Source organism: Microtus ochrogaster, unplaced genomic scaffold, assembly GCF_000317375.1.
Source record: "Microtus ochrogaster isolate Prairie Vole_2 unplaced genomic scaffold, MicOch1.0 UNK49, whole genome shotgun sequence".
NCBI lineage: Eukaryota > Metazoa > Chordata > Mammalia > Rodentia > Cricetidae > Microtus > Microtus ochrogaster.
Window position 1 is genome coordinate 1,143,649 of NW_004949147.1, and position 23,703 is coordinate 1,167,351.

Below are 23,703 nucleotides of genomic sequence, written 5' to 3' on the forward strand. Positions count from 1 at the left end.
TGTGATTGGGGGTGAGCTGAAGTGGCCCCAGCCACTCAGTGAGATGGGGTCCTTTACCCGAGAAGACAGCTTGGCCTCGGGCTAGACCCCACAGCGTTTCCATGATGGATATGTCTGGCATCCCGGAGGATTGCTGGCACCCTGGTAGGCCAGAAGTCACCCTTTCCACATGTTCCTGCACAAAGACTGAAACCCTGGACCACCTCTCGGGCCGGCCCCAGCTGTGGTCCACCTAGCCACTAGGCCAACGCAGACTCCAGACTAGAAAACCCTTGTTTTATTCAGCACCCGGGCAATCTTGCTGTGTGGAATGGCCAAAATATAAAAATTAAAAACCAACAACAGACAGAATGATGTTGTAGAGGAGAATTATACAAAATGGGGTCTGGCATCCAGAATCCCTGTGGTTTGGGTCCACGTTCACTCCCTGAGGCCGGCAGGGAGGGATGCCCCAGCTGCCAGCTGCCCTTGCCCTTGGGCTAGGGGGCTGGGCTTCTTGGGGGAGGCTGCCTGGGAATAGGGCCTGCTTTTTAAGGAGAGACAAGGGGGAGGCTGTCCACTCAGAAATCAGGACCTGAGGAAAGAAAGAGAATTGGTCAATGGCATGACATCTGTGAGGTGGCCTGCCTTGCTGACAGATTCCTTCTACAGATGGGGCAGGCAGAGGGCTCCATCTTCCCGGGAGTGTGGGCTCAGGGCAAAGGGGCAGGACACTCAGGCCCCCACCTTTGGGGGCACAGTCTTAGCATGCTTCACAGCCTCCCACAGCTGTCCCCGGTTCTTGTCAGGAAATGCTTCTCTGGTTGTTATTTTCTAATTCTGCCCTCCCCCTTTTTTCCTTTCTCCTCTTCAGAAAAATGATGGAAAGCCACGTGTGTCAGTCCCGTGGCCTTTCTGGGAACACTCTGTGCAGCTTCCTGTGCACGCTGGCCCGGCAGCCTGCCTGTGGTCAGGGTCACGGGGATCCTCTAATAAGATTCGAGGCTTTCCAAGCACTTATGTAGCGAGGTCTTGGAAGCAAGGGCCTTGACCTCCACAGCTTCAGTCCTTAGGGGAGCACAGGGTGCCCCAGATGCTTGTGTCTACCCTCTGAGGGCCCTGATGGTGCTAATGGGATCCCTGTGGTCTGAGTCACATCCTCATGGGCCTTGAAGAGCAAGAAGGCACTGAAAACTCAGGCCTATGGAAGCCAAGTGACCTGTACAGAGAAGGACTTGGTCTTTTCGCCTATCTGCGGTGTCCTGGGCGATGGTAGCTGACTCTACTCCTTAGTAACCTGAACTCTGTACTGAAGTAGAGGTATCAGGACCCATTCTTTCATATGTGAGTCTATGACTGGGAGTAATTATGGATAAAAGAGCTGTCGCTATATGTGCTCTGGTCCTGGTCACACACTCAGCCCTGGTCACACACTCAGCCCTGACCCCACAGGCTTAACCTCCATGTGCTGGAGACCCGGGCACGCTGGCATCAGGCCAAAAGTCCACATCCCCAGCTTGTGCAGTGTGTGAGAAAGGTAGTTCTGAGAGCAAGGGAGTTATCAGAACATGGATCTGCAGACTGGGATTGCAGAGGCCATGCACTTCAGCAAACCGTTCTGCCTTCTGCCAGTTTCTATCTGAAAATCCCAGGGTGCCACAGGATTGGACGTCAGTACCCCATAGCCCGAGCCCCATCACGAGCACTCAGCTCGGGACTAGTACAGACAAAGGTCTTCCTTTTAGAAGACCATAGCTGTGTTTGGCCATCAATGACCCAGGCAGGAACGTGCTCAGGACAGGAGTCGGGGGTGGGCAAACACGTACTGGACAATTTTGCAGTTTGTTGTAGAAACGTAGCGACCTGTGTAGTGAATGTTGCATCTCACTACGTTGTTGGTAAAGTCGGACTCCAAAACTATGTACTTGGGGTTCACGTGCACCTGGAGAAGAAAAATGGAGAAAGGGGGCCTGTCAGGAAGTTGCATCCCACCTTGTCACCAAAGAAGGTAGTGGAGAGGCTACAGACACAGAAGTGACAGGGAGGGAGACAAGGAGGTGGAGACAGACACAAGGGACAAAGATCTGGGACGAAGAGACAACGGTGGGAGAGAAGAAATAGTTAAGGTTCAAGAAAACACCAGCAAGAGGAAATCACAAACTTCCCCAGAGTCAGAGCCCATTCCAGGAGGGCCCAGCAGAGGGCACTGTTGCCAGTTTCTGCCCCAGAGTGAGGGTTGGAACTGGGCTACTTGACTCCAACACTTAAAATCCCTGTCCAGGTGACAGATATTGAGGGCTCAACCGATGCCAGGGTATTTACTGTGCCCTGAAGCCAACTTTGTTGAGAGGACGGCCCAAGCATGTCCTGTACTCTTTGTCTGAAAGAGTTAAAGACCAACCGTAACAGGTTGGGTGAGCAGGGACCAGTCACTGCAGGACATTTAAGAAGGAATACGGCTAAGCTGGGTGTACAGCTATGACAGAGCACCTGCCTAGCACGGATGGACCCCATCTGCAGTCTCTTTCTCTCACACACACACACACAACTAATTAATTAATTAGAAAAACAAAGCTTTAAAAAGGACGGGCTGGGGCTGGAGAGATGGCTCAGCAGTTAAGAGCATCGCTTGCTATTACAAAGGTCCTGAGTTCAATTCCCAGCAACAGCATGGTGGCTCACAACCATCTGTAATGAGGTCGGGTGCCCTCTTCTGGCCTGAAGGCATATATTGTATACTAAATAATTAAATATTTAAGAAAAAAAAAGGACAGGCTGGAGAGATGACTCAGCTCTTAAGAAGGTTGACAGCTCTTCCAGAGGATCCAGGTTTGGTCCCTGGCACCCACACGGCAGCTCACAACCCTTTGTACTTCAGTCCCAGGGGATCCGGGGCCATTTTATGATCTCTGGAGGTGCTGTTCACACACAGTGCGCAGATATACACATAGGCAAAACCCATATAGAGGAAAAGAAATTTTAAAAAATCAGAAAATCTTAAAAAGGCCAAGTGTGACTTGAAATCGTATTGTCCTCCTCACAGCCTGAACTGTGAACTGTTTATGCGGTCAGTTTGCCCACTGCCCGGATCTCAGAGGGGCCTTCATTAGTCTTTGATGATAGCTCACAGGTAGGACTCACTCACACGCACCCTGTGGAGCAGAACTCAGGTGCGGTAGCCGTGAGTGGCTTCTGCTTTGTGCTCTGAGGTCCACCTCTCCACCAGCCTCTGCGGGCAGCAAGAGTCACCACCCATGGCTCTGCCCACACAGAACTTTGGTATGGAGTAGGTCTAAGACAGCTGACAGATTATCCCCACCCTCCATGTGCTTGCATGAAGGATTTAACTTCCTGGGGTCAGGCCATGGGGACACGACCCTCTATTGCACGTCTGTAATGGTGTGCTAAGCTGGGCTGTGTGTCATTTGCACACATTTCTACTCGTCCCAGTACCAAAGGGAATGACTGGCAGGGTAAGCTCAGGACACTCCATGAAGCAAGAGGGGACTTTTGGTCACAGACTCCCTGGGGTTTGGCACATGTCCTGCAAGGAGCTGAGAGCCTGCCATTCCACACATGGGAGGATGGGCTGACTGACTCTCTGGGTTCTTTGTCACTTTGAGATAATAATGCCATCCTCACCTCTCCTGTAGCTATGCCAGGGCTGAAGATTCCTTGCGGTCTACTGGGGAGAAAAGTGTGTCGTCTTAGACACCCCTGATCAGAGAGGACCAGAATCTCAGACAGCGGTGAAGATGGCAACCCAGCTGAGCAGCTGGGGAGGTGGGGACGCAGCCAGAGAAGGGAGCGTCTTTTAGAAGAGGGAGAAGATGAACCTGGGCATCAAGTTGGGGAGAATGTTCCAGGTTGTGAGGCCCACCTTGAGGATGTAGTTCCCAGGCTGCACATCGGTTATGTCAATCCACTGGCAGTCGATGTCTGCGTTGTAGGTGTCGTAACAGCCTGGACTCAGGCCCTGGGGAAAGGGATGAAAGGAAAGGCTGCCTCTCAGAGCCACCCCATGCCCATCCAAGGCAGTCTGGGGCCTTCTGCCTCTGTGCTTCCTCCCTGGCCTGGGCCTCACTGAGCCACTAGGTGGATGAACCAAGCAGAAGATGGAGATGCCATGGGCAGACTGGGTGACAAATATGGCCGAAGAAAAGTATGGAAAATTAGATGGGCGTATGGATGTTTTGTGGTTTGGGATAGACCTCTGTCCCTCTTTAGGCAAATGAGACATGGTGTTATCTAGACGGTGTGACAATGCTCTTTCATCTCCAAGTCAGACACCCCTTGGGATGAGGAAGGAAGAGGCTTTTGCAGGGCCTTGTGATAGCCTCAGAATTGGCAATAAAACCCTCAACCAGAACCAACTGGGCACGGCCTAGGCACTTGCCCATTCTTCACTTGGCTGGCCCACTCCCATGCACGCACTCCTGACCCACCCTGCCATACTAGTCCAACCTGTGTGTGAGAGGTGCATGCATAGCGCTTGAGGTTGCCGAAGTCACACGTGCTGTCCTCCAGGCAGAAGCTGGCCTTGTGTCCCTCGGCCACTTTCTTGCCCGTGGCTGCATCAAGCAGGTCATAGTGGCTGAACTCGTCCATGCTGTGGTAATGTCTGGGGGAGGAAAGAGAAGAAGGCCTAGTTTCCCTGGGACTGTCCCTCACATTCCCCTCATGAGGTGACCCAGATGACCTGCCAAGGTGACTTCCTAACCACTGCGCCCTTCTGTTCGTCTCTGGTGCTAGATCACCTCAGAACTCCGCCTCCTCCTGCTCCTTACTTCTTTTCTAGACTCCTTCCTGCCCCCATGGGCAAAACCCTGCATTCCAGACATTTCCATCCCCTACCAAGGCTGATGGCTCTATGGTCCATCTTTCAACTCAGTTTTGCGGAAGGCCTTTGGCCAGCAATAATTTTCTAGGACAAGAACAAACACCTGCATCCCCCAGAGAGCTAATAGGAAGACTCAGGCACCGAGGGCCCTGGCCTGGGTGAGGAAGTAGTAAAGGTCACTTCAGTCTCACTTACTGGTGGCAACTGTGCCACTCCCAGGTGTGGCGTGGCCGGTTGGGGAGAAAGTCTGCTGTGCCCTGGTTTTTCACACGCTGGGGGAAACGCAGCAACACTCGGAGGTCGTAGTCGGTGGCCTCAGGGGCATAGGCTGTGCTGTGGGGACAGGCAGGGAGATTGGAATGACACTATAACACCAAAAGTCATTTTATGCTAGCTACAACAGGCCCTGTGTCCAGCCTTTAGCCGCTGTTCTCTCAGCCCCTTCCTACTCCAAAGATATTGACATTTGACCCCCACATGACAGTGAGGTCTGGCCTCTTCTCTCATGACACTACCCAGACCTGGCTTCCTTTCCTTTCTGGCCTTCTGTGTGTGACTGAGAGCTGTTAACAGACTCAGTCCACAAACTTCCAGCTAGGGCTAGCACCCACCACCACCCTGGGAGAGGTTGGGAGTCACATCAACATCTTTGAAGGATAATTTAAGAATAAACAGTTCTGGGTCCTATGGAGACAGCCCAGCTGGTATAGTGTTTGCCCTGAAAGCACTGAGAACTGAGTCCAATCCTCGGAAGCCTCGTAAACACCCAACCATGGAGTTGTGTGCTTCTAATGCCAGCCCTGGGGAGGTGGAGACAGGAGGATTCCCTGGAGCTTGCTGGCCAGCTAGACTTGCCAGCTAACTGGTGAAAGACTCTGTCTCAAAAGGGGTACCCAACATCCTGGAAGATGTCCTTCGGTCTTAACTTGTATATGAATACACATCACCTGCACACATACTAAAATAAATAATGAAAGTAGAGCCTATCAGCCATACCCAGGGACATCCAAACTCTTCCTTCTTCTGGACAGGGCCTTAACTGGTGACCAAAGCATTGCGTGTCTTTTGTGTGCAGCTAAAATCCAGGCCTGCACATCTTGGGTAAATCTTCATGTTCCTGGGCCCACGCACTCGTCTGCTCCGCTGCTACAGGTTGAACGCCAGCTCCAAGAGCTATTCTCCCATAAGACTTTTCTCATTCCCCTTCCTCCCACACTGTTTGCATGATCACAGCTCTAAGCTCGTTTAGCTTCCTAGTCCCAGTTCAGTCCCTTCCTCCAGGAAGTCTGCCATGATTATTGTACTTAGAAGCATCCTGGTGAGCTCTCCCAGTACTACCTACAGCTCACTCTGATGGCACATGCATCCTGGGCTGGTGCAGGTACGATCAGACCATCTCTCCATGATGGCCTGGCCTCAGGACCAGCAATGTGCTCTCTCCCTTCTGGAAGCCTGTTCTCCATTCATGTGTGATGTTAAATTCCCAGCAGAAGCAGGGAAGAAAGAGAAAAGAGGGATTTCTCTTGTGAGAGGACACACACATACACACACACACACACACACACACACACACACACACACACACACACGAGAGAGAGAGAGAGAGAGAGAGAGAGAGAGAGAGAGAGAGAGGGGCAGGAAGCCTGGTCGGGCTGCCGGCTCCCCTCTTTGCAGCTGACCGCTGACAGCTGTCCTGGCTGGCCTCATTTGGGGCCAGGTTGTAAGGCGAGAGGAGAGAGGTGGCCCATTGTGGGGATTAGCTCTCTCTGAGAATATGTCTGGACAGCAGGCAGCTCAGACTCCTGTCTGCCAGTACTTAAGGCCCTTGGCCCTGTCTGGAAGAGGCTTGGAATCTGTCTGTGTCTGGGTTGAAACAAAACATCCTCCTTGCCTGTTTGGTGAAATCCTGCCCTGCTGTTCGGCTCAGAACATCGTGGGAAACCAGCAGGATCTAGCGTCTAGGCCCAGCTTGGTCACAGGCTTGTGGCGAGACTTGAAGCAACACCCCCTCCCCTTCTCTGGGTTCAGCCTGCAGTGTGGGACCTGGCCCAGGGCTCCAGCCCACACTTGAACTGGCTGGAGATCCTCCCACTGCCAGGCCCCAGCTCTGCAGGCCTTTCAGTAATCCTTTACCCAGGCCCCTCCCTCTTTGACCTTACTCAGCCCCAGATCTAACCCCAAGCCCCAGAGCCATGCATCCTGGCTCTCACTCTACTCCTGCTGCCTGCTTACTTCTGTCCTCAGAGCCTGGAGCGAGGGGTCACTCACTCCAGCTAGCTGGAGAAGTCACCCAGGACAGGGGCCGGCTGCATCCTCCTCACCCAACTGGGAGCTCAGGGCTGGACACTTGAGATGCTCCAAGATGTATTGAGAATTTGGCTTTAACTAAACGATTCAGACTCGTGCAGGCCACCACAGAGACTGAGCCCTTATCACTGGAGGATAAAGGCTGGTCTCTTCTCAAGGACAAGAGACACAGACAAGGTCTGATGGTCAGGTTAACCTAGTGGCTGTCCATGGATGGTCCCCAGAATAAGGACACTTTGCCCATCTGGGATAATAGGGACTTTCACCTGAGTGTCAATCAACTGCTCCACCCATCACTCTGGTATCATTTTAAAGACTTTACCAAAGGCCTTATTAAAGAAGGAGCAAATTGAGTCATATGCTAATGAAAGTGCTTTATCTTCTCACAAACAGGTGAGAGAGTTTCTGGTCAGTTAATCAGAGGGGGCACAGCGCTAAAGGTCTAAAATAAACCAATGTTGACATTCCAAAGGGTTTCCTAGAGAGTAAAAGGTTAAGAGAGTTCACATGTAAAAATAAATAAAGAACATTTTTTTTTAAAGTGGGCAATTAAGGGGAAAAAATATACTTTTGGCACCCCTGTCTAGAAGAGCAACAGATCAATGTCCCCTTTAGCCAGGTCTTTTAGCACAGGGAGAGAGGACTCGAAAGCACAGCCGCTAAGCAGAATATGAACTGCTGACCATCCTGCGGTGAGCCCTGTTGGAGCAGGATGGGTGTGCTTTGGTCTGAACTCAGGGCAACGCTCTCCTCCTCTGTCCGGGACGGTACCTAACTGAGGCCTCACTGTTCCCCATGCCTACCAATTCCAGGCTATGATCAGACGATAACCTGGTCAGACAAAGCCACACCTATCCTCACCCTGCAGCACTGTGCCCTCCATCCAGGACTTCCCTGACATCCACGCTGACCACTGGAAATACAGATAGGACCAATTTCAGTTCCTTTCATTGTGCCCTAGTCTCCTAATGGGGCAGCCCATTCTGCCAGGACTGGTGTTACGATTGATGTCGTATTAATGATGTATTAAAGGTCCTTGTGGGTAATGTATGTAGGCTAGGAGGAACCCACTCCTTCCCTTTTCCTCACTCCTTAAGCCAGGCAAGATGGAGGTCAGGGCTCTGAGAGGCTCAGATACTTTGCCAGGCTTTGGGTGACTCCTATGGACTACTGCGTGGCCCTATGCTTCATTCACCCCCAGTGCTCCTTACCTGGCCAGGCACTTCTCCTCCGCTGCACACCGCAAGGAGTACAGGTGGGCTCTCTGCACATACGTGGATGCCTGCACGTAGTTGGGGTCTGGGACCAAGTCAGGGAGGCCTAGAGAGAGTGGGAGAGGAAGAGCACAATACCAAGAGGGTCAGGCTGGTTACTGCTGCCTCCAAAGCCCTCCTCCACCAAACTATTGGCCATTGTTCCTGGGCAGTGGGGTCCTGGGTTTGGGAGGTCAGCAGCAGTAACTGCCTCTACAGCTTGGTGGTACGGGAGAGGGGGGCAGTCCTAGAAGGTCTGGAATGTGAACCAGACTCAGGAACTGGAAGGAAGAGGTGTCTGGAAGGTGGAATGGCATGTCATGAGTAAAGCCTCAGAGACGGGACGAAGGAGACCAAGGAATTTCCTGGCAGAGCTGCTCCCTCTGTCCTTGCTCCCCAGATCTTTGCATACTAGCCAAGACACTCCTCTTACCTCTAGAGCCAGCCTTCTTCAAGGACCACCAGGACAGCCTGGGCTTTGGGCCCAGGGTGGGCCCCAGAAGGTTCATGGGCAGAGGTAGGTGGGCGTTAATTGGTCGGAGGGGATGGGCAGGAAGAAAACACACTCCCTGAGCCAGCAGAGGTCTCAGCCTGGTGCCAGCCGAGCTGCTCAGGATATGCTCTTCTTGGCACCTGCTGCCACTTCTGGCCATCAGACTCTAAATCAGCCCACAACCATCCCCTGTGGGCAACTTAAGGGAGGGCCTGGCTCCCACTCTACCCCTGCAGGGCCCGGGGGAAGTCTAAAAACTGCTCCAACCGTTCTTTGTGACCACTTGTTCTCTAGGCTACACCAGGGTCAGGAGCTTCCCTTTTTCTTTCACCAGTTAAGCGTCCGAGTAAGTTACCAGGAATAAGCACAAACCATAGGCAGGTATCATAGCCATCTCATAATGGCATAAGGACAGGATGATCTTGAGGTTGGAGTGAGGGCACAGGTGGAGGGGGAACTGTTGGTGGGGGTGGTGGGGTTGAGCCTCGTTCTACAGTCAGCTTACAGCTGGGCACCTGGGACTTCTAAATTCTCTCTTTCCTTGGGCCTTGGGGATTCTGTCTGGCAAATGATAAAAAGAGACTGCAAGTTCTCTAGCATCTTAGTCCTCTGCCCTTGGGGAGTGGGGAAGAGTAAAGGCAGGCAAGGCAAAGTGGGATGCTTCTAGGCCCCCTGTTTACCAATCCCCCCCCCCATCAGCTTAAAGGTCCTGGCAATGAGGCAAAGGGAAGTCTGGATTCATAGCCTTTGACAGAGGTGTGTGCCTATACACACACACACACACACCCCATACACAAACATGCACACACACACCACATATCCCACACACCGCACACACACCACACACACACAAACATGCACACACCACACATACAAACATGAACACACACGGCACATCGCACACACACTGCACACACACACAAACATGCACACACTGCATGCACACACACCGCATACACACACACTGCATACACACACACCACCCACACAAACATGCATACACAACACACACACACACACACCACACACAACATACACACACAACACATACATATTCACACTTATACATATCCCTTGGGCTCCTGCCCTGGACCTGTTCTCCTTGGGGCCTGGGCCTCAGGGGCAGCCTGATCTGGGCAGCCAGGGTGACCTCACCTACTTGGAATGGAGAAGTTTAGAGTACAGGGTGGGTGAGGATGAGGTGGCTCCTGGCAAGTGGGGGACTTCTTGGCCAGCCTAGGCTCTATGACATGAGCCCCCTGGAATGTTTGCAGTCATTTCCCAGGGGACCCTCGAGACCTCAAACCAGCTGGGAGATGGTTCTCACCCACTGGTTCCCAGAAGCTTCTGGAAGGGGGATAAGGAAGAGAGGAGGGGTCCCATTTCCTCACTCTCTAGCAACTCGGCAATAGGTGGGTGTGGCAGCCGGGCCTAAGCCTCCTGGGCCCAACATTCAGCACCAGACAGTCTGCCGCTCCCATCTCAGGCCAGATTTCAACAAATACTACACAGACGGCTCCACCGAGCTTTCCTGGCCCAGCCCTTCTTCGCTAGGCTGTTCCGTGAGCTGGCTGTGCAATCTTGGACAGCCAGAAGAGCCAGAGTCCCAGACCAGGGGCACTTGGGGCCAGTTACATTGCTCTTGTTCTCTGATGGAGCTTGTTCCTGGCCACAGACGGAGCCCAGTGACCACACAGGAAGTCCTGGCCTAGGTTACACAGCGGGTATGGATTCTGGTTACACACTGATCCCTGATCCTGGTCACACTTTGACTTGACCATGGTCACTCATTGAGCTTTAACTCTCGCATCACACACTGAGTCTCGGCCTGGTCACACATAGAATCCTGATTCTGGTCACATACTGCACTGGGACTCTTACCGCACACGGAGCCCTGATCCTGGTCACACCGAACCCTGATCCTGCTCATATTGAGACCTAACCATACACTGAGCCCAGACCCTGGTTAGATTCATCACACACCGAGCCCTGATCCTGGAAACACTGAACCTGGATCTATCAACATCTCTGAATCTTAGTACTGTTGTCCTCAGTTTCTTTCTCTACATAGGAAACGAAAGCAGTGTCCTAAGAGAAAAGCCCTGCAATAGGAACTGTCTTGACATCAGCCATCTTTCCGGTTCTGATGCAGCTTTGGTGTCAGCCCAGGAGCTGCTGGGAGACGTTACCTGTAGAGCACACTGGAGAGACCAGGGACAGGCTGCTGTTCTGTCTCAGCACTGATCCCCACCTCTTGCCTCAGGAAGCCTTCCCTGATTGGTGGTGACATTGTGGGGTGCACATACTCCCCCCTCACTACTGGGATTTCCTCATATTCCTCTGTGGGTTCCTTTTGTCCAGATGGGGGCCTCTCTAAAGGCAGGGCCTACATCCTACTCACGGTTAGCAGGCCACATCCTCTGTTTCTTAAGCAGTTAGCAGCCTAATACACATTCATAGTGTGTGCCTATCTCTTTATAACCCCAGAGCATACTACAGCTGTGGGAGTGCGAGGAAGTCATCTCGAGTGGGCGATGGATGTGTTTATATTCACACAGTGAGTCAGGGCAGTTTAGGGAGAGCCTATGTCTCAGCTTCCTCCTGCCATTCTTTTTATGCAAATAAATTTGGGGCTGCAGAGACAACTTAGCAGTTTAGAGCACTCGTTGCTCTTGTAGAGGACCTGGGTTCCATTCCCAGCACCCAGATGGCAGCTCACAGACATCTGTAACTCTAGTTCCAGGGGATCTGACACCCTCTTCTGACCCCTGTGGACACTGCACACATACGGTACACATACATGTAGGCAAAACACTCATACAAATCAAATCAATCAATCAATCAAACAATCAATCAGTCAATAGACTTTTTGACGTCTGCTCTCCACATGAAGGCACAGACTTTGGTGCAGTTTGGCAAGGTGCTGACAAAGGTATGCTGCCATTAAGTACACCACCACAGAACCAGGAAAATGTCCTTATCTCTGGCACATACCAATGGGGCTTTTAAATCACTGTAGATTGCTTTTGCCTTTTTTTAGTAGTTACAGGAAATCACTCCTGTCATGAACTTAGCATTGTCATGACAGAGCCCCCACACTTGCCCAGCTCCTCACACCCCCACTGTGCCCCCATCCCTATCATGCCCTGGCTGTCCTGAGAGTTCAGGCCTGGTCTCCCATCTCACCCTGGGGACCTCCTGCTGAGGTCCCAGGGATACAGGCCCTTCCCTTAGCCAGTATGTTTTTCCAGAATGGAACAAGGCCTCCTTCTCCAGGCTGTGATCCCAGGGGACATTCTGGCAGCAGCCAGCCTTGGGCTCTCTTTCCCTTTGTGGGGTTTGAATATGGGGGAAGGTTGTCTGATTGAAGGGAGATAAGAAAGCCTTGCACGGAGGTCAGCAGGCATAGGGCTGGGGAGTTGGGTCTGCGTTATCAGCTTGTAGGGCACAGGCAAGGTGGTCAGTGTGGGAATGAAGTCCAGATATAATATGGTCACCCCTGTTCCAGGCTGGGTCAAATTCAGGGGTGCCATCAGTTATGGGACATAATTCTGAGGTGGGGTGGGGGATCAGATATATTTTCTGACAAGCTTGGAGTCTATCACCCAACCCTCAGGTCTGGACCTGGAGACTAAAAACATGGTTTCTGATACTGTTTTGTGAAACTCTCATGTCTTTCTGACTATAAAGAATGAGATAAATTTCATGTCTGATTAGTTCAGAAATAAAAGAAAGAAACTGGTCCATGACCCGTGTACAGTGTCTCTCATCTTCTCTCAGGCTTCACTTCCGGTCTCGTTACGTATGTCCAGAACACTTGCCAATCTCTATGGACTATGCAGTTCATGTCAGATGGGGCTGTGTTTAAATACAAATGAGACCTGGGCCCGGTAACTCATACCTTTAATCCCAGCACTTGGGAGGTAGAGGGAGATGAATTTCAGAATTTGAGGCCAGCCTATTCTACAAATTGGGTTCCACGACAGTCAGGGCTACACAGGGAAACCATGCTGCCAAAATGGTTTAAAAAAAAAAAAATGAGCTGGGCGGTGGTGGCGCACGCCGTTAATCCCAGCACTCGGGAGGCAGAGGCAGGCGGATCTCTGTGAGTTCGAGACCAGCCTGGTCTACAAGAGCTAGTTCCAGGACAGGCTTCAAAAACCCAAAAAAACCCTGTCCAAAAAAAAAAAAAAAAAAAAAAAAAAAAAAAAAAAAAATGGACCTAGGTTCAGTTTCCAGCATCCACATGGCAGCTCAAAACCATTTGTAACTCCAGTGTCAGGGAATTTCATACCCTCTTCTGATATCTTTCTGAATCAGGCATGAATGTGATGCACATACATACATGTTGACAAAACATTCATATACATAAAACATACATGATAGTCTTACAGGACCTCTACTGTGTCTTGATTTTTTTTCAGTCACTGGAAACCTTCAGGACCTTTTGCATGGCTTGGCACTGCTCAAGAGGAGTCTGCCTTTCCAGGATGCCATCTGCCTGGTCTCCTGGGAAGGAGTGGCCTTGAGCCCTGCCTGTCCCACACACAGTACACAATGGATGACATACTCTTACAGGTTTGCTAGCATGCATGTCCCTTTTGAACTGACAGGGGACCTCCAGACCTGCTCAGCGTCCTCCCTAGTCTCAGAGTCACAGGATGGGAGTGGATTAGAGCCCCAAGACTATTGGACAGCCTTCTTCTGCTGCCCCCTCGGAGGGTGAGTGGGCCCTATCAATGATGGCTGAGCTCTGCCCCTCCTGTTCTAGATGTGTATGTGGCCCTCTCCAGACCTCTCTGCCTCCATGTGTCTGCACGGATCTCCTCATCACCCAGGCCTGGAGCACTGTGCCAGGCCCCTGTATTCATTCTTTCCTAGGAAGGGTTGTGCTGTCCATAGCCTGGGCCAGGATACTGGGAACACTGAATCAGAGGACAGTAAAGACCCCTGGGATAACCAAAGCTGGGACTCAGCTGGGGAGGGCCTGGGTGTGAGCAAACCAGGTCCCAAGCCATTATGCAGGCAGAGAGCTGTCCTGCCATGGTGGGCCCCTAGGCTAAGATAATGAAGATCCAGCCCAGGGAAAGGCCAAACATTGCATTTCAGCTCTGTCCTCCGTGGCAGCCAGGGCTCCATGCAAGGGCCAGCCACACTGTTCCTGCAGCCAATGGCCTCAAGACAAGCCTACCCTGTCCTCCCACCTTAGGCTAGGTCTGATACACTCCCATGATGGCAGTGACCATGAGCATCTTCCTGGGCAGGATCTGAGTGGATCTGGTGCCTAAGACCCCGGAGGTTAGACTGCCATTGTTGTGTTGACCTTCTTAGTGTACTGGCCCATTCCCCTATCTGAGGTTCAGTTTCCCTATCTGAAAGATGCAGGGAAGACTGAACTAACTGGCTCTTGGGCACAGGTTGGATGGATCCATAAACACTTGGAGATAAAAATACTTTTTTTTTCGGAGCTATTCAATCCATTCTTCAGCCTTGGGCAAGAGCCCGAGACCTCTCCTGACCTCATCAGTCAGGAAATTATCCCACTGACCGACCCAAACCCTTCCTGGCTCATGAGAAATCTCTTTCCTCCAGCCCAGTTCATGTGTGCCTGTGTGCAAGTCTATAGGTCCCCTGTTTTCCTCTAGCTCTGCAGGTTCTGTGGGGTCCTAACTCTCCCCTGGCTTCCATGTTCCCTAAGCCCCTGCTGCTGGGGCTTTCAGAGGCTGGGGAGTGGAATCCAGCAGAGTCCTAATCTCTTGAGCCCAGGACTGGAGGATAAACACAGTCCAGCAGAAACCCATCAGGCGGCTGGGAAGTATGTGCCGAGTAGGATGTTTTGGCAGTGAACACAGCCAGACTCCAGAGGAGCCCCTAGGTGGGGAGAGCGGAAAGCTCTGCCCAGCTCAGACTTGAATAAAGATGAGCCAGCATGGGACAGAGCTGGCAGCTCCCAAACCCAGGAAATGATTAGCTAATAATTGAAACATTAAGCTGTCGGCACCCGCCCAGAGGTGTTCCACCTGTTCTTGCTAGCTTGCAGGCAAAGGTTATCTCCAGAAGCCACTCTGCCCCATGGTGAAGGGGCAATTCCAGGCTGGGGAAGGGGGACTACAGAACCAGGTCTAGAACCTTCAGTGGCTCCCAACTGCCTAAAGACATTTCAGGATGGCAGCAGAGGCATTCTGTGGTCTGTCCTTAACCTGGCAGAACGCTGAACTGTAAGCACCAGTAAGCAGCTGCTAACACGGCAGCTTGACCTCTCTGTCTCTAAACTCTGAGCTCACTGTGCACTTCTGCGCAGGTATGCCTCCCTCCCACCCTCACGGCTGATTATGCTCACACCAGGGCGAAGCCATCATTAGGTCCAGAGCCCACCTGTCAAGCTCGACTTCCTCCGCCAGCACCCTGCTTCCTCTTACAGCACTCACCCCTCTTCCCAGCTACACGCTTCCAGCCCAGTGGCCTCCTAGTACACAGAGTGTAAAGACCAAAGACTTCACAGTGGCCACCAATGTCCTCTGTCGTCTGAGCCCTGTCAATCTTTCTGCCCAGGCTCCAGTTGCATCTCTGTTTCCACTTCACTCAACCTAAGCATGCTGGAGCACACCTGGGGCGTCTTTGGGCCACCCCCATTCCCCACCCCGTCGGTAACGCTCTCCCTGCAGATGGCTGGATGGCTCATGCATGTGCCTCCTTTGAGTCTGGGTTCAGATGTCACCTTCTTGAGGCCTTTGGTGGTCACCTCTGGAAACTGCTCCCTTCCCCCTACTCCTGATCTCCTTAGCTGCTTCTATTTTATCTTCAGCACCTACCACTTTACCTATGAATTATGTCTGTAAATGGCAACACAAGGTCCCAAAAGGCAAACATTTCATGTTTCTTTTTGCTAATTCCCAGCTGTAAGTGTTCAGCACACAGAATGGGGCTAACATATACCCACCAGATGACTACATGTCCTCAAGAGATGTCATCTAAAATCCTCGGCTGGACAGGAGCTCCTGAGAGCAGTCAGCTTTATGGGCATTGCCATCTTTGCCTGCACTGAGCTGCAAGCCTGGGTATCCCTTACGTACAGTAGGAAGCTGGGAGCTGGACCCTTAAGCCAGGTGTCTGGTTTCTTTCTGGCTGGTTGAGAGTCAGAGAGGGAAAGAATGGGTCTAGGGCACTGTTAACCTACCTGCCCAGGTGCTGGGGAGTCAGTGAGCAAGTGTGTGAATGCCTGTACCCACAAGGACTCTGGGAATCACCTGCCTATGGAAGCCTATCTTCATTGTCAAGCAGTGCTGGCATTAGTTTCCAAGACCCTTTTATTTGGGGCTTGGGAAACCCATGGTTCCAGCTGGCCCATGAGCAGAGAGAAGGGTAGGCTGTCTCCTAAGGTTTGACACTTTTGACAGCACTGGCCTCCAACACTCTCCTTTCTGTCTGCCATTCTGACTCCCTCCCCACTTCCTGGAAAACCGCTAGAGTCCTGGTTTCCAGGGACTTATCACAAGGGGAGAGGGGCAAAGGACCCAGGCCCAGCCCTTACTCTGTAATCCTGAATCCCCACAAAACACCCTAGGTCCAGCTGCAGTGGGGAGGAGGCGGTTAGGTCAGGCCATGGGTGGGAACACGGCCCAGCCTCTCCTTCCAGGCCCCCATGCTGCTCCCATGCTGCCCCGCAGGAATGCTGGGCACAGGAATTGGAAGCAGGTGTGGGCTGCCTGGCTGGACTTCTGGCAGCCTCCTGCTCCCTCCCTCCCCTGCTTGTTCTAGCCACCGCCTGGGGAGTTTTCCATGTGTTCTTGGCTTGGAAGGAAGTGGGGTGGACTCTAGCAGGGTGCTCCTGGGGAGAGGTGCCCCTTCTGAGTACAAAGGTCTGTGAAGATACCCCACCCCAGGGCATCAGGAGAAAGGAAAGACGGGGGACAGAGCTCTCTAGCTAAGCCTAGCAGTAGCCTGATGCCACAAAAGGCACTAAGGACTCTCCATATCCCCGTTTCTATCTCTGCTACCAACCCCAACAACTGGGGGGGGGGGGAAGGTGGACAGGGTCTTAACCTCAAGGCAAAAACAAAACAAAACAACAAAACCTTGGTTTTTCCCCCAAGAAGTTCAGACCGAAGAGACACTGAACACCGAGTTAGGTGACACTGTAAAACACTGAGTGAGGGGGGACAGTGAGGGGGTAGACGCCCTTCCTAGGTGGCCCTGGCTTCCTGGAGCTGCAGTTCCCTCCTATACAGAGTGGCGAGAGCAGTATCCTACACTGTAACTCTACCTAGGCTGTTGGGTGACTTAAGTGAGGAAATGGGAAGAGCGAACTCATTTATAAGCAGTGGCAGCTACCATCAAACGTTTGTTTAAACAAGAGCCAGCTCCGCAGAGACGTCCAGGCTGAGGGCAGGGGAGTGGAGGCCATATGAGAGGGTAGCCAGCCAGGAGACAGGAAGTCGGCCCGGAACCCTGCCTGTTCCCTCAGACACCCACACCCCGCTCTTGTTACCACTTACCTGTATGACCCTCTACAGCTGTCTCTGTTACAACCAGTACCAAAATCGCCATTGAATGATTAAATACATGAACAAAGGAACAAATGAGTAAATGAAGCGTGTATGATATGCAGTAACACAGAGAAAAATTAAAAACGATGCATAGCTATGAACACAGCGTGCATTTATGCGGACCAGCGCATTACTCTCACCAGTGCATGCAGAGGGAGGCTGTGCCCCAGAGATGCCCAGCTGGCAGAGGGGCAGGACTCTTGTCCTGTTTCCCATTTCTTATCTTGTATGGTGTCACTGTGCCATCTTACTAGGCTCCCTCTTCTCACCCTCCTGGGGCCTGTGATCTGTGTCACTAAGAGCTTGTGGGAACAAATGCAGTCATGAAATCCCACATGTAGGTCACAAGGCTCAGAAGGTGGGTGCGGTTTAGCAAGCTGCTGCTCCATCCCTACCCGAAGGCTCTAGCTCTGGTAGCTTGCTGGATAGAGGCCTCTGCCTTCCTATGCATCTACTCAAAGCTCTGTGGAGGAGAGCAGAGGACCCGGAGGGGAAGTCAGGCTGAGGAAACTGGGAATCAGGCTCAGGTGAATGAGGGGCAGCTGGGGTGAAAGCAGGGAGCCAGGGCTGCTCCCAGGAACTAAGGGCCTCTGCAGCTCAGGAGGCTGGTTAGAAAGGGCACTACCCTGGGAACACCCTGAGATGTTCAGGAAACGTGATCCCAGGAGCAGCACAAGGGTTGGTGGCTGTGGATGCCCAATAAAGAGGAGGAGAAAAGGAAGAACCTCAGATTCTGAGGTGCTAGGTGCAAGTGTCAAGATCCAATTGGCCTTGTCAAGCCAGGGATGAATGAGGCATGCCAGGCAAGTCTGACACAGCCATCAGGGGTCCCCTGATGGACAGCCACCTTTGTGACCTGTTCCGGATCCAGCAGATAATGTCTTTCACAGACAATGGTACTGCAGGAGCCTTAGATCAATGAGGCAGGTTAAGTTAGAAGGGGGAATCCCGATCTTGTGGGGCTGTGGGGCATCTCAGCATTGAGAGCTCTGGCTCAAAGAATGTGAGGCTGTGACAAGCAGGAGCTGGAGCAAGGATGCTGGGGGAGGAGGGCCTGACAGCAGTCTCAAGGAGAGGTGGCATGTGGTTGGCACAGAGCAGGGGACCTAGAAGACCTGGGAGGCAGGCAGTCACTCCCCAGCCCTCTCTGAGTAGATGTGCAGTAGATGAATGAGTTCTGAGCCTCCACAAACCCTCCTTCTCTGTGACCTGTTCTAGCGTCCGGAGACAATGGCACTGCAGAAGCCCTGAGCAGTCCGACACCAGCATGAGAAGAAAGAGGAGAAGGCTGTTGAGGCAGAAACTGAGTTCAGGACAGACACTTGGAAGCCACATACATAAGGGGGGACGTGGGCGGTGCTCACATGTGTTTGCTGTTGTAAGGACAGATCCACACCCACACACAAGCACAGCCTGCCAGCGCTGGGCCTCAGACCCCTGGATGTGTGGCCAGGAGGGATGAAGTCAGCCTCGGAGAATCCGCCCTGGGCTCCCACACCAAGCCTGGGGGGCTGATCTCAAGTACAAAGCTTGGACTTCACTGGGCTGGGATTTTCCATGGTCCTAGACCAGCAGGGTGGGAGGATGGAACCAATATCAGGGGAGTCTACTGTCCCTTTTCTGGCCTCTTTGGGGGTCCCACACTAGCATGTACCATAACTCCATCCCCGTATCCTATTTTTCTCGATAGTTGAAGGAGGGAGAACTTAAAAGATGCTGTTCACCATCCCCTGCACACTTGGCCACCCCCTCTGAGAAGTCCTCCCGGAACCTCAGGAGCAGAGGCTCTCAGCGTTCATTACAGATGTTCTTCCTGCCCAGTCGGATTCACTCCCAGTTCCTGGGATTTTGTTTGTTTGTTGTTTATCAAGACAGAGTTTCTCTGTATAACAGTTCTGGCTGTCCTGGAACTCGCTCTGTAGACCAGGCTGGCCTCCATCTCATAGGGATCCACCTGCCTCTGCATCCTGATTGCTGGAATTAAAGGTGTGCTCCACCACCATCCAGCCCAGCTCCTGTGATTTTTGAAGTGGAATTCGGAACCCCACGCAGAGCTGAATTATGGACATGTCAGAGTGGGTGCTCCCCCAGGATGAAGGAGACTCTCCTCCGAACCTCCCACAGTGTCTGCTCCCAATATTGATCTATTCCCACACCAATGTGTCCTTTCTGCTGGGCTTCTCTCAGGGAAGAGCCTGAATTTGATGTGTGCCAGCCTGTATACACAGAATACTGCCTTCAGGGGAGAAGTATATTTGATCTGAAATGAACGGTGGGACTCTAGGGTAGTAGCTGGAGCCTGTGGAGCACCAAGCATCCTATTCCAGACACGGGCCTTGTCCTGTTTTATCCTCCTCCGAACCAAATGACTTCCTTGAAAGTTCACAGGCCACAGAGGGGCCCTAGAAAACCACTGGCTCAAGGCCCAGATGTGCAGTGCCTGGCCTGCCTCTGCCAGCCTTGTGGCATTTGAGGCCTTGGTTTTCTCCTCAGTTCAGAGGTGGGGCCCTCCTGGCTGAGTTTCTCTGAGCTGAGGTCTTACATTCTAAGGAAAGGAGCCACAAAAGTCAAGCACTTGATAGGTAAAGCACCCTCTGCTCCAAGGGGCTCAAATCTATACTAGACTGCTGCAGGCGGCGTCAAGCTGGTGACAAAGGGCTCGATGCATTTTCACCATCCATGTTTGGCATGCATCATAGGAGCCCCCAACCCCCTGATATGATTTACCCTCAGCTCCTGTGGTTTTCAAAGTGGGGTTCAGAACGAGACTCAGTTCTAGTGACTATGTGGATACATCACAGTAGGTGCCTCCCTGCCTTCTGGACTCTCTGTCCCCTGGCCTTCAGCCCTGGGGCCCACTAAGCAGCAGCTCTTCAGTCTTGATCAGATTCAGCATTTATCCGATGCTGACAGAGGCTGAGGAGCCAGGTGGTCTGGGCACCAGCACCCTTGGGTCATACAGGCTTGTCTTCACCTGACAGCCCTGATATAGCAACCCTGGTATGGAGCAGAGGCTTGTGGGCAGAAGGCACTGCCCTCAGGGTGTGCTGTGTGTGCACTGAGAACTGAGCGGAAACCTTGACCAGGGAGCAGACAGTCCTGTATGGAGAACACCAGCAAAGGGGATTCTAGGACAGCAGAGGATGGGCCGGTGGCCATCCGGCACTGGCCAGACACAACAGTTGGCCCCTGTCACAGTAACAGCACATGTGGAAGCTGCCCATCTGGCAGAGGAAGACTGCTCCACCCCGACCCTTGTGTGCAGATGACCTGGCCTTCCCAAGAATAGGTCACATCTCCATCCCTGGGGAAGCCAGGGGGTGGCCAGTCTCCAGACATTTCCCAGGACTCTCCCCCAGAGCCAAGATGAAAGTGAACCAGTAGAGCATTGGCCTGATTATGTCTTAGGGAACATCAACAAGCACTGGACCCAAGATAATATTTAATATGATATTCTTAAAAAGCAATATCAATACAAAAAATCTGCCATGAACAAATATCCTGTTTCAGATAAAGACAGGACCCATATTGATTTTTTCAGATTTTTTGATTTTGCCTCAGTTATGGAACCATTACTGGATCTATTTAAAATTTGAACATATTTGTTGATAACAGATTTTTAATGCACTGAAATATTACTTATTTTCATTTTCGGGTTTTTTTATGGTGGTCCATTGGATTTTATGCCCTGGCCAGTGGGCTCTGGCATCCCAGTCTCATGGGCTCCCCTCAGGGATCTGCAAGCTAGGTCTGTTCAAGGGTTGCTCTTTGACCTCCTTCTTAACTCACCAAGGGCCAGCTCGCTCACAGAGGTCCAGGCATGGGAACAGTGCTGTACCCCCAGAAGCAGCCCGAAGGTCCAGGGTTCCCACAATCGATCCTTGCCTCATCCTTTGCATACAGTAATTTCTGAGTCTTAGGAGATTCCCTGACTGGAAGGGGGAGATGCAGGGAGAAGGGCTTTCCCCACTTGTCCCTAGATGACCCCAGTCAGATCTGTAAAGTGCTTCTTAAAGCTTGGCTAGTTCTTCCTCGATTACTCCAAAGCCAGAGTTAGAAAACAGGCCTGCCAGGCAGGCCTCTGACCCTAATAATGAGTGGATTCAGGGCAGGCGGAGAGGAGAGTCACACCACTCTTGACTATACCCGTGCTCAGCCACTACCTGGAAACCTTTGGTAAAAGATAGAGGATCTGCACCCCTGAGGCAGCATTCACCTGTGACCAGAATGCCGAGCCAAGACGGTACTCACCGCGACCATTCTGGTTGGGTCGGTACACACTACCCACGCTGAGCCGGCCCTGCTGGGCGCCGTTTCGCTCCCCACCCGGCGAAGGCGCATCAGAACTGCGCACAGGCAGGTAAGGCGGCTCCAGCACGCGGAATGGAGGCTGTGGCTCCACCGCACGCGGAGGGACGTAGGCCTCCGGCGGCACATTGGCTGCATAGGGAGGGTACCAGCCCAGGCGGGGATCACCAGCGTAGGTGCCACCGGCTCCGGCGGGGGCCTGAGCTGCATCGGTGCTGGGATCGGGGTAGGCCTGCTCGAAGCCCGGGGTGCCTTCATTGTACAGGCTGTGGGAGTAGCGACGGTCAAGGCCGTCGGAGGGTTGGGGTTGAGGCTGCGGCTGGGGCTGGGGCTGCGGTGCATATGGCCTCTCCGGGGCTGGGTAGAAGCCCTGGGCCGGGTACTCTGGCTGCTCCTCGCCGCCACCGCCGTACTCCTCGTAGCGTGCCCGGGGTTGGGGTTGGAAAGGATAGATGACCCCAGCCGAGGCTACAGCTGCAGCCCCCGCGCCCATGCCGCCTCCCGCACCGCGGTAGTACACGTAGCCCTGTTCGTAGGTCCGCGATGCGGGATCGTAGTTCTCATATTGATTCACGAAGGGCGCCTGCGGGTAGGGGAACTGTTGTGGGTAGGAGGATGGCTGGCGGTAGGTGGTGGCGAAGGCCGAGGCCGAGACCGAGGAGGAGGTGGAGCCCCCGTGCCGTTGCTGGGAGACCGAGGTGCGAGCCCGAGCCATGCCTGAGCTGTCCCCGACGGCCACCTCTCGCCAGTTGTCGGGCACCTGGCCGAAGCCGAAAGGGTGCCGCGTTTGACCTCGCACAGTGTCCGAACCCACGCGCCCGGGCAGGGGCAGGGACGGCGCCTGCCGACGCTGGGGTCTCCCCTGGCTGCGCCGCTGAGACGTTTGGGGCGCGCCTGCCAGAAGCACTCTGGAGCTACTCTCTCCTCGTTGGGGCCCGGCCGGCACATACTCAGAGCCCGAGTTGAGCAAGCTGTACACCTGCCCATTGTTCTCCCACTGGATCAGTTGCCGCCAGCGTCCCGGGTCCGAACCCTGTCCTGGCTGCGTCTGCTGCCCGTGCACCAGGACGCACAGGCAGGCGCCCCACACCAGGGTCCCCAGCTGGCTGCCGACTCCGGCCAGAGCCATAGTGGCCCTTCTGCAGAGGCCGGGTGGGCAGAGAGTCTCTCAGGAGTGGGCCCCGGTGGGTGTTTCTCTTCCCACGGCCTCGAGGACAGGAAGGCTCCTTGCCTGCCCAAGCTCTAGCTTTGTCCATCCTGGCCTTGTCCCCAGCGGGACGGCTCCTCCGATGACAGCATTTCGAGGCCAAGGGGTCAGGGCAGGGCAGGGGCGGTGCCCAGGGCTGCACGAGGCTTTCCGCAGGGCACGAACGGGCAGGACCTCCTGGGGCCCTTACATGGCCAGCCCCACACTGACTGACCGCTGGCTAGGCAGGCGCTTTCCTACTCTGAATGAATAAGCAACAGGCTGGAAGTGTCTGGAGGTTTCAGGAACCCGGTCCGCCTGCTGGGGCCTCCTCCGCGGGGCCCTATGGCCCGCCGGGTTTTAGCTATGTGGCCTGTCCCACAAAGCAGTACTCTCTCAGTCCTTGCAGCTTCCAGCCAAGCCACAGACCTGCCTCTGAGGAAGGGAATGAGGCTGGGAGTAGGAGGGAGCCCCTGGGGACTCAGCTCTGTTAAGTGGGGTTTCTGGCAAGCACCACAGGGTTAGGATGTGGGCATTACCCTGCTGGTTCCACTTTACTCTGGACACAGTTTTCCTGAACTCCACTTTCCTCATTGGCTTCACCTCTTCCCAGGCCTCTTGGGGAGCCTGCTTTCCTCTCCAAAGCTATTGCTAAAAGATGTCTTTGCTAGTGAGCCTCCCTGGGAAGATGCCTACCTCTAGCTGGGGCTACCCTGAGGACATTTGGCATTTGACCCTGAGTACAAAGACACTGGACCTTTAACTCTTCCAGCTGGTCTCCGTCTATGGCA

General features: G+C 53.2%; 1 protein-coding gene across 1 annotated transcript; it reads right to left on the reverse strand.

The window, feature by feature from the left end:
• Positions 1-245: 245 nt before the first annotated feature.
• Positions 246-23,163, reverse strand: Loxl1 (lysyl oxidase like 1). The gene is made up of 7 exons (XM_005369477.2): positions 21,670-23,163; positions 8,338-8,446; positions 5,015-5,152; positions 4,444-4,600; positions 3,860-3,955; positions 1,806-1,921; positions 246-574 (listed from the first exon to the last, which is right to left on the reverse strand). The coding sequence occupies exons 1-7, from the start codon at positions 22,853-22,855 to the stop codon at positions 568-570; spliced, it is 1,809 nt and encodes a 602-aa protein (XP_005369534.1). The 5' UTR covers positions 22,856-23,163; the 3' UTR covers positions 246-567.
• Positions 23,164-23,703: the final 540 nt, after the last annotated feature.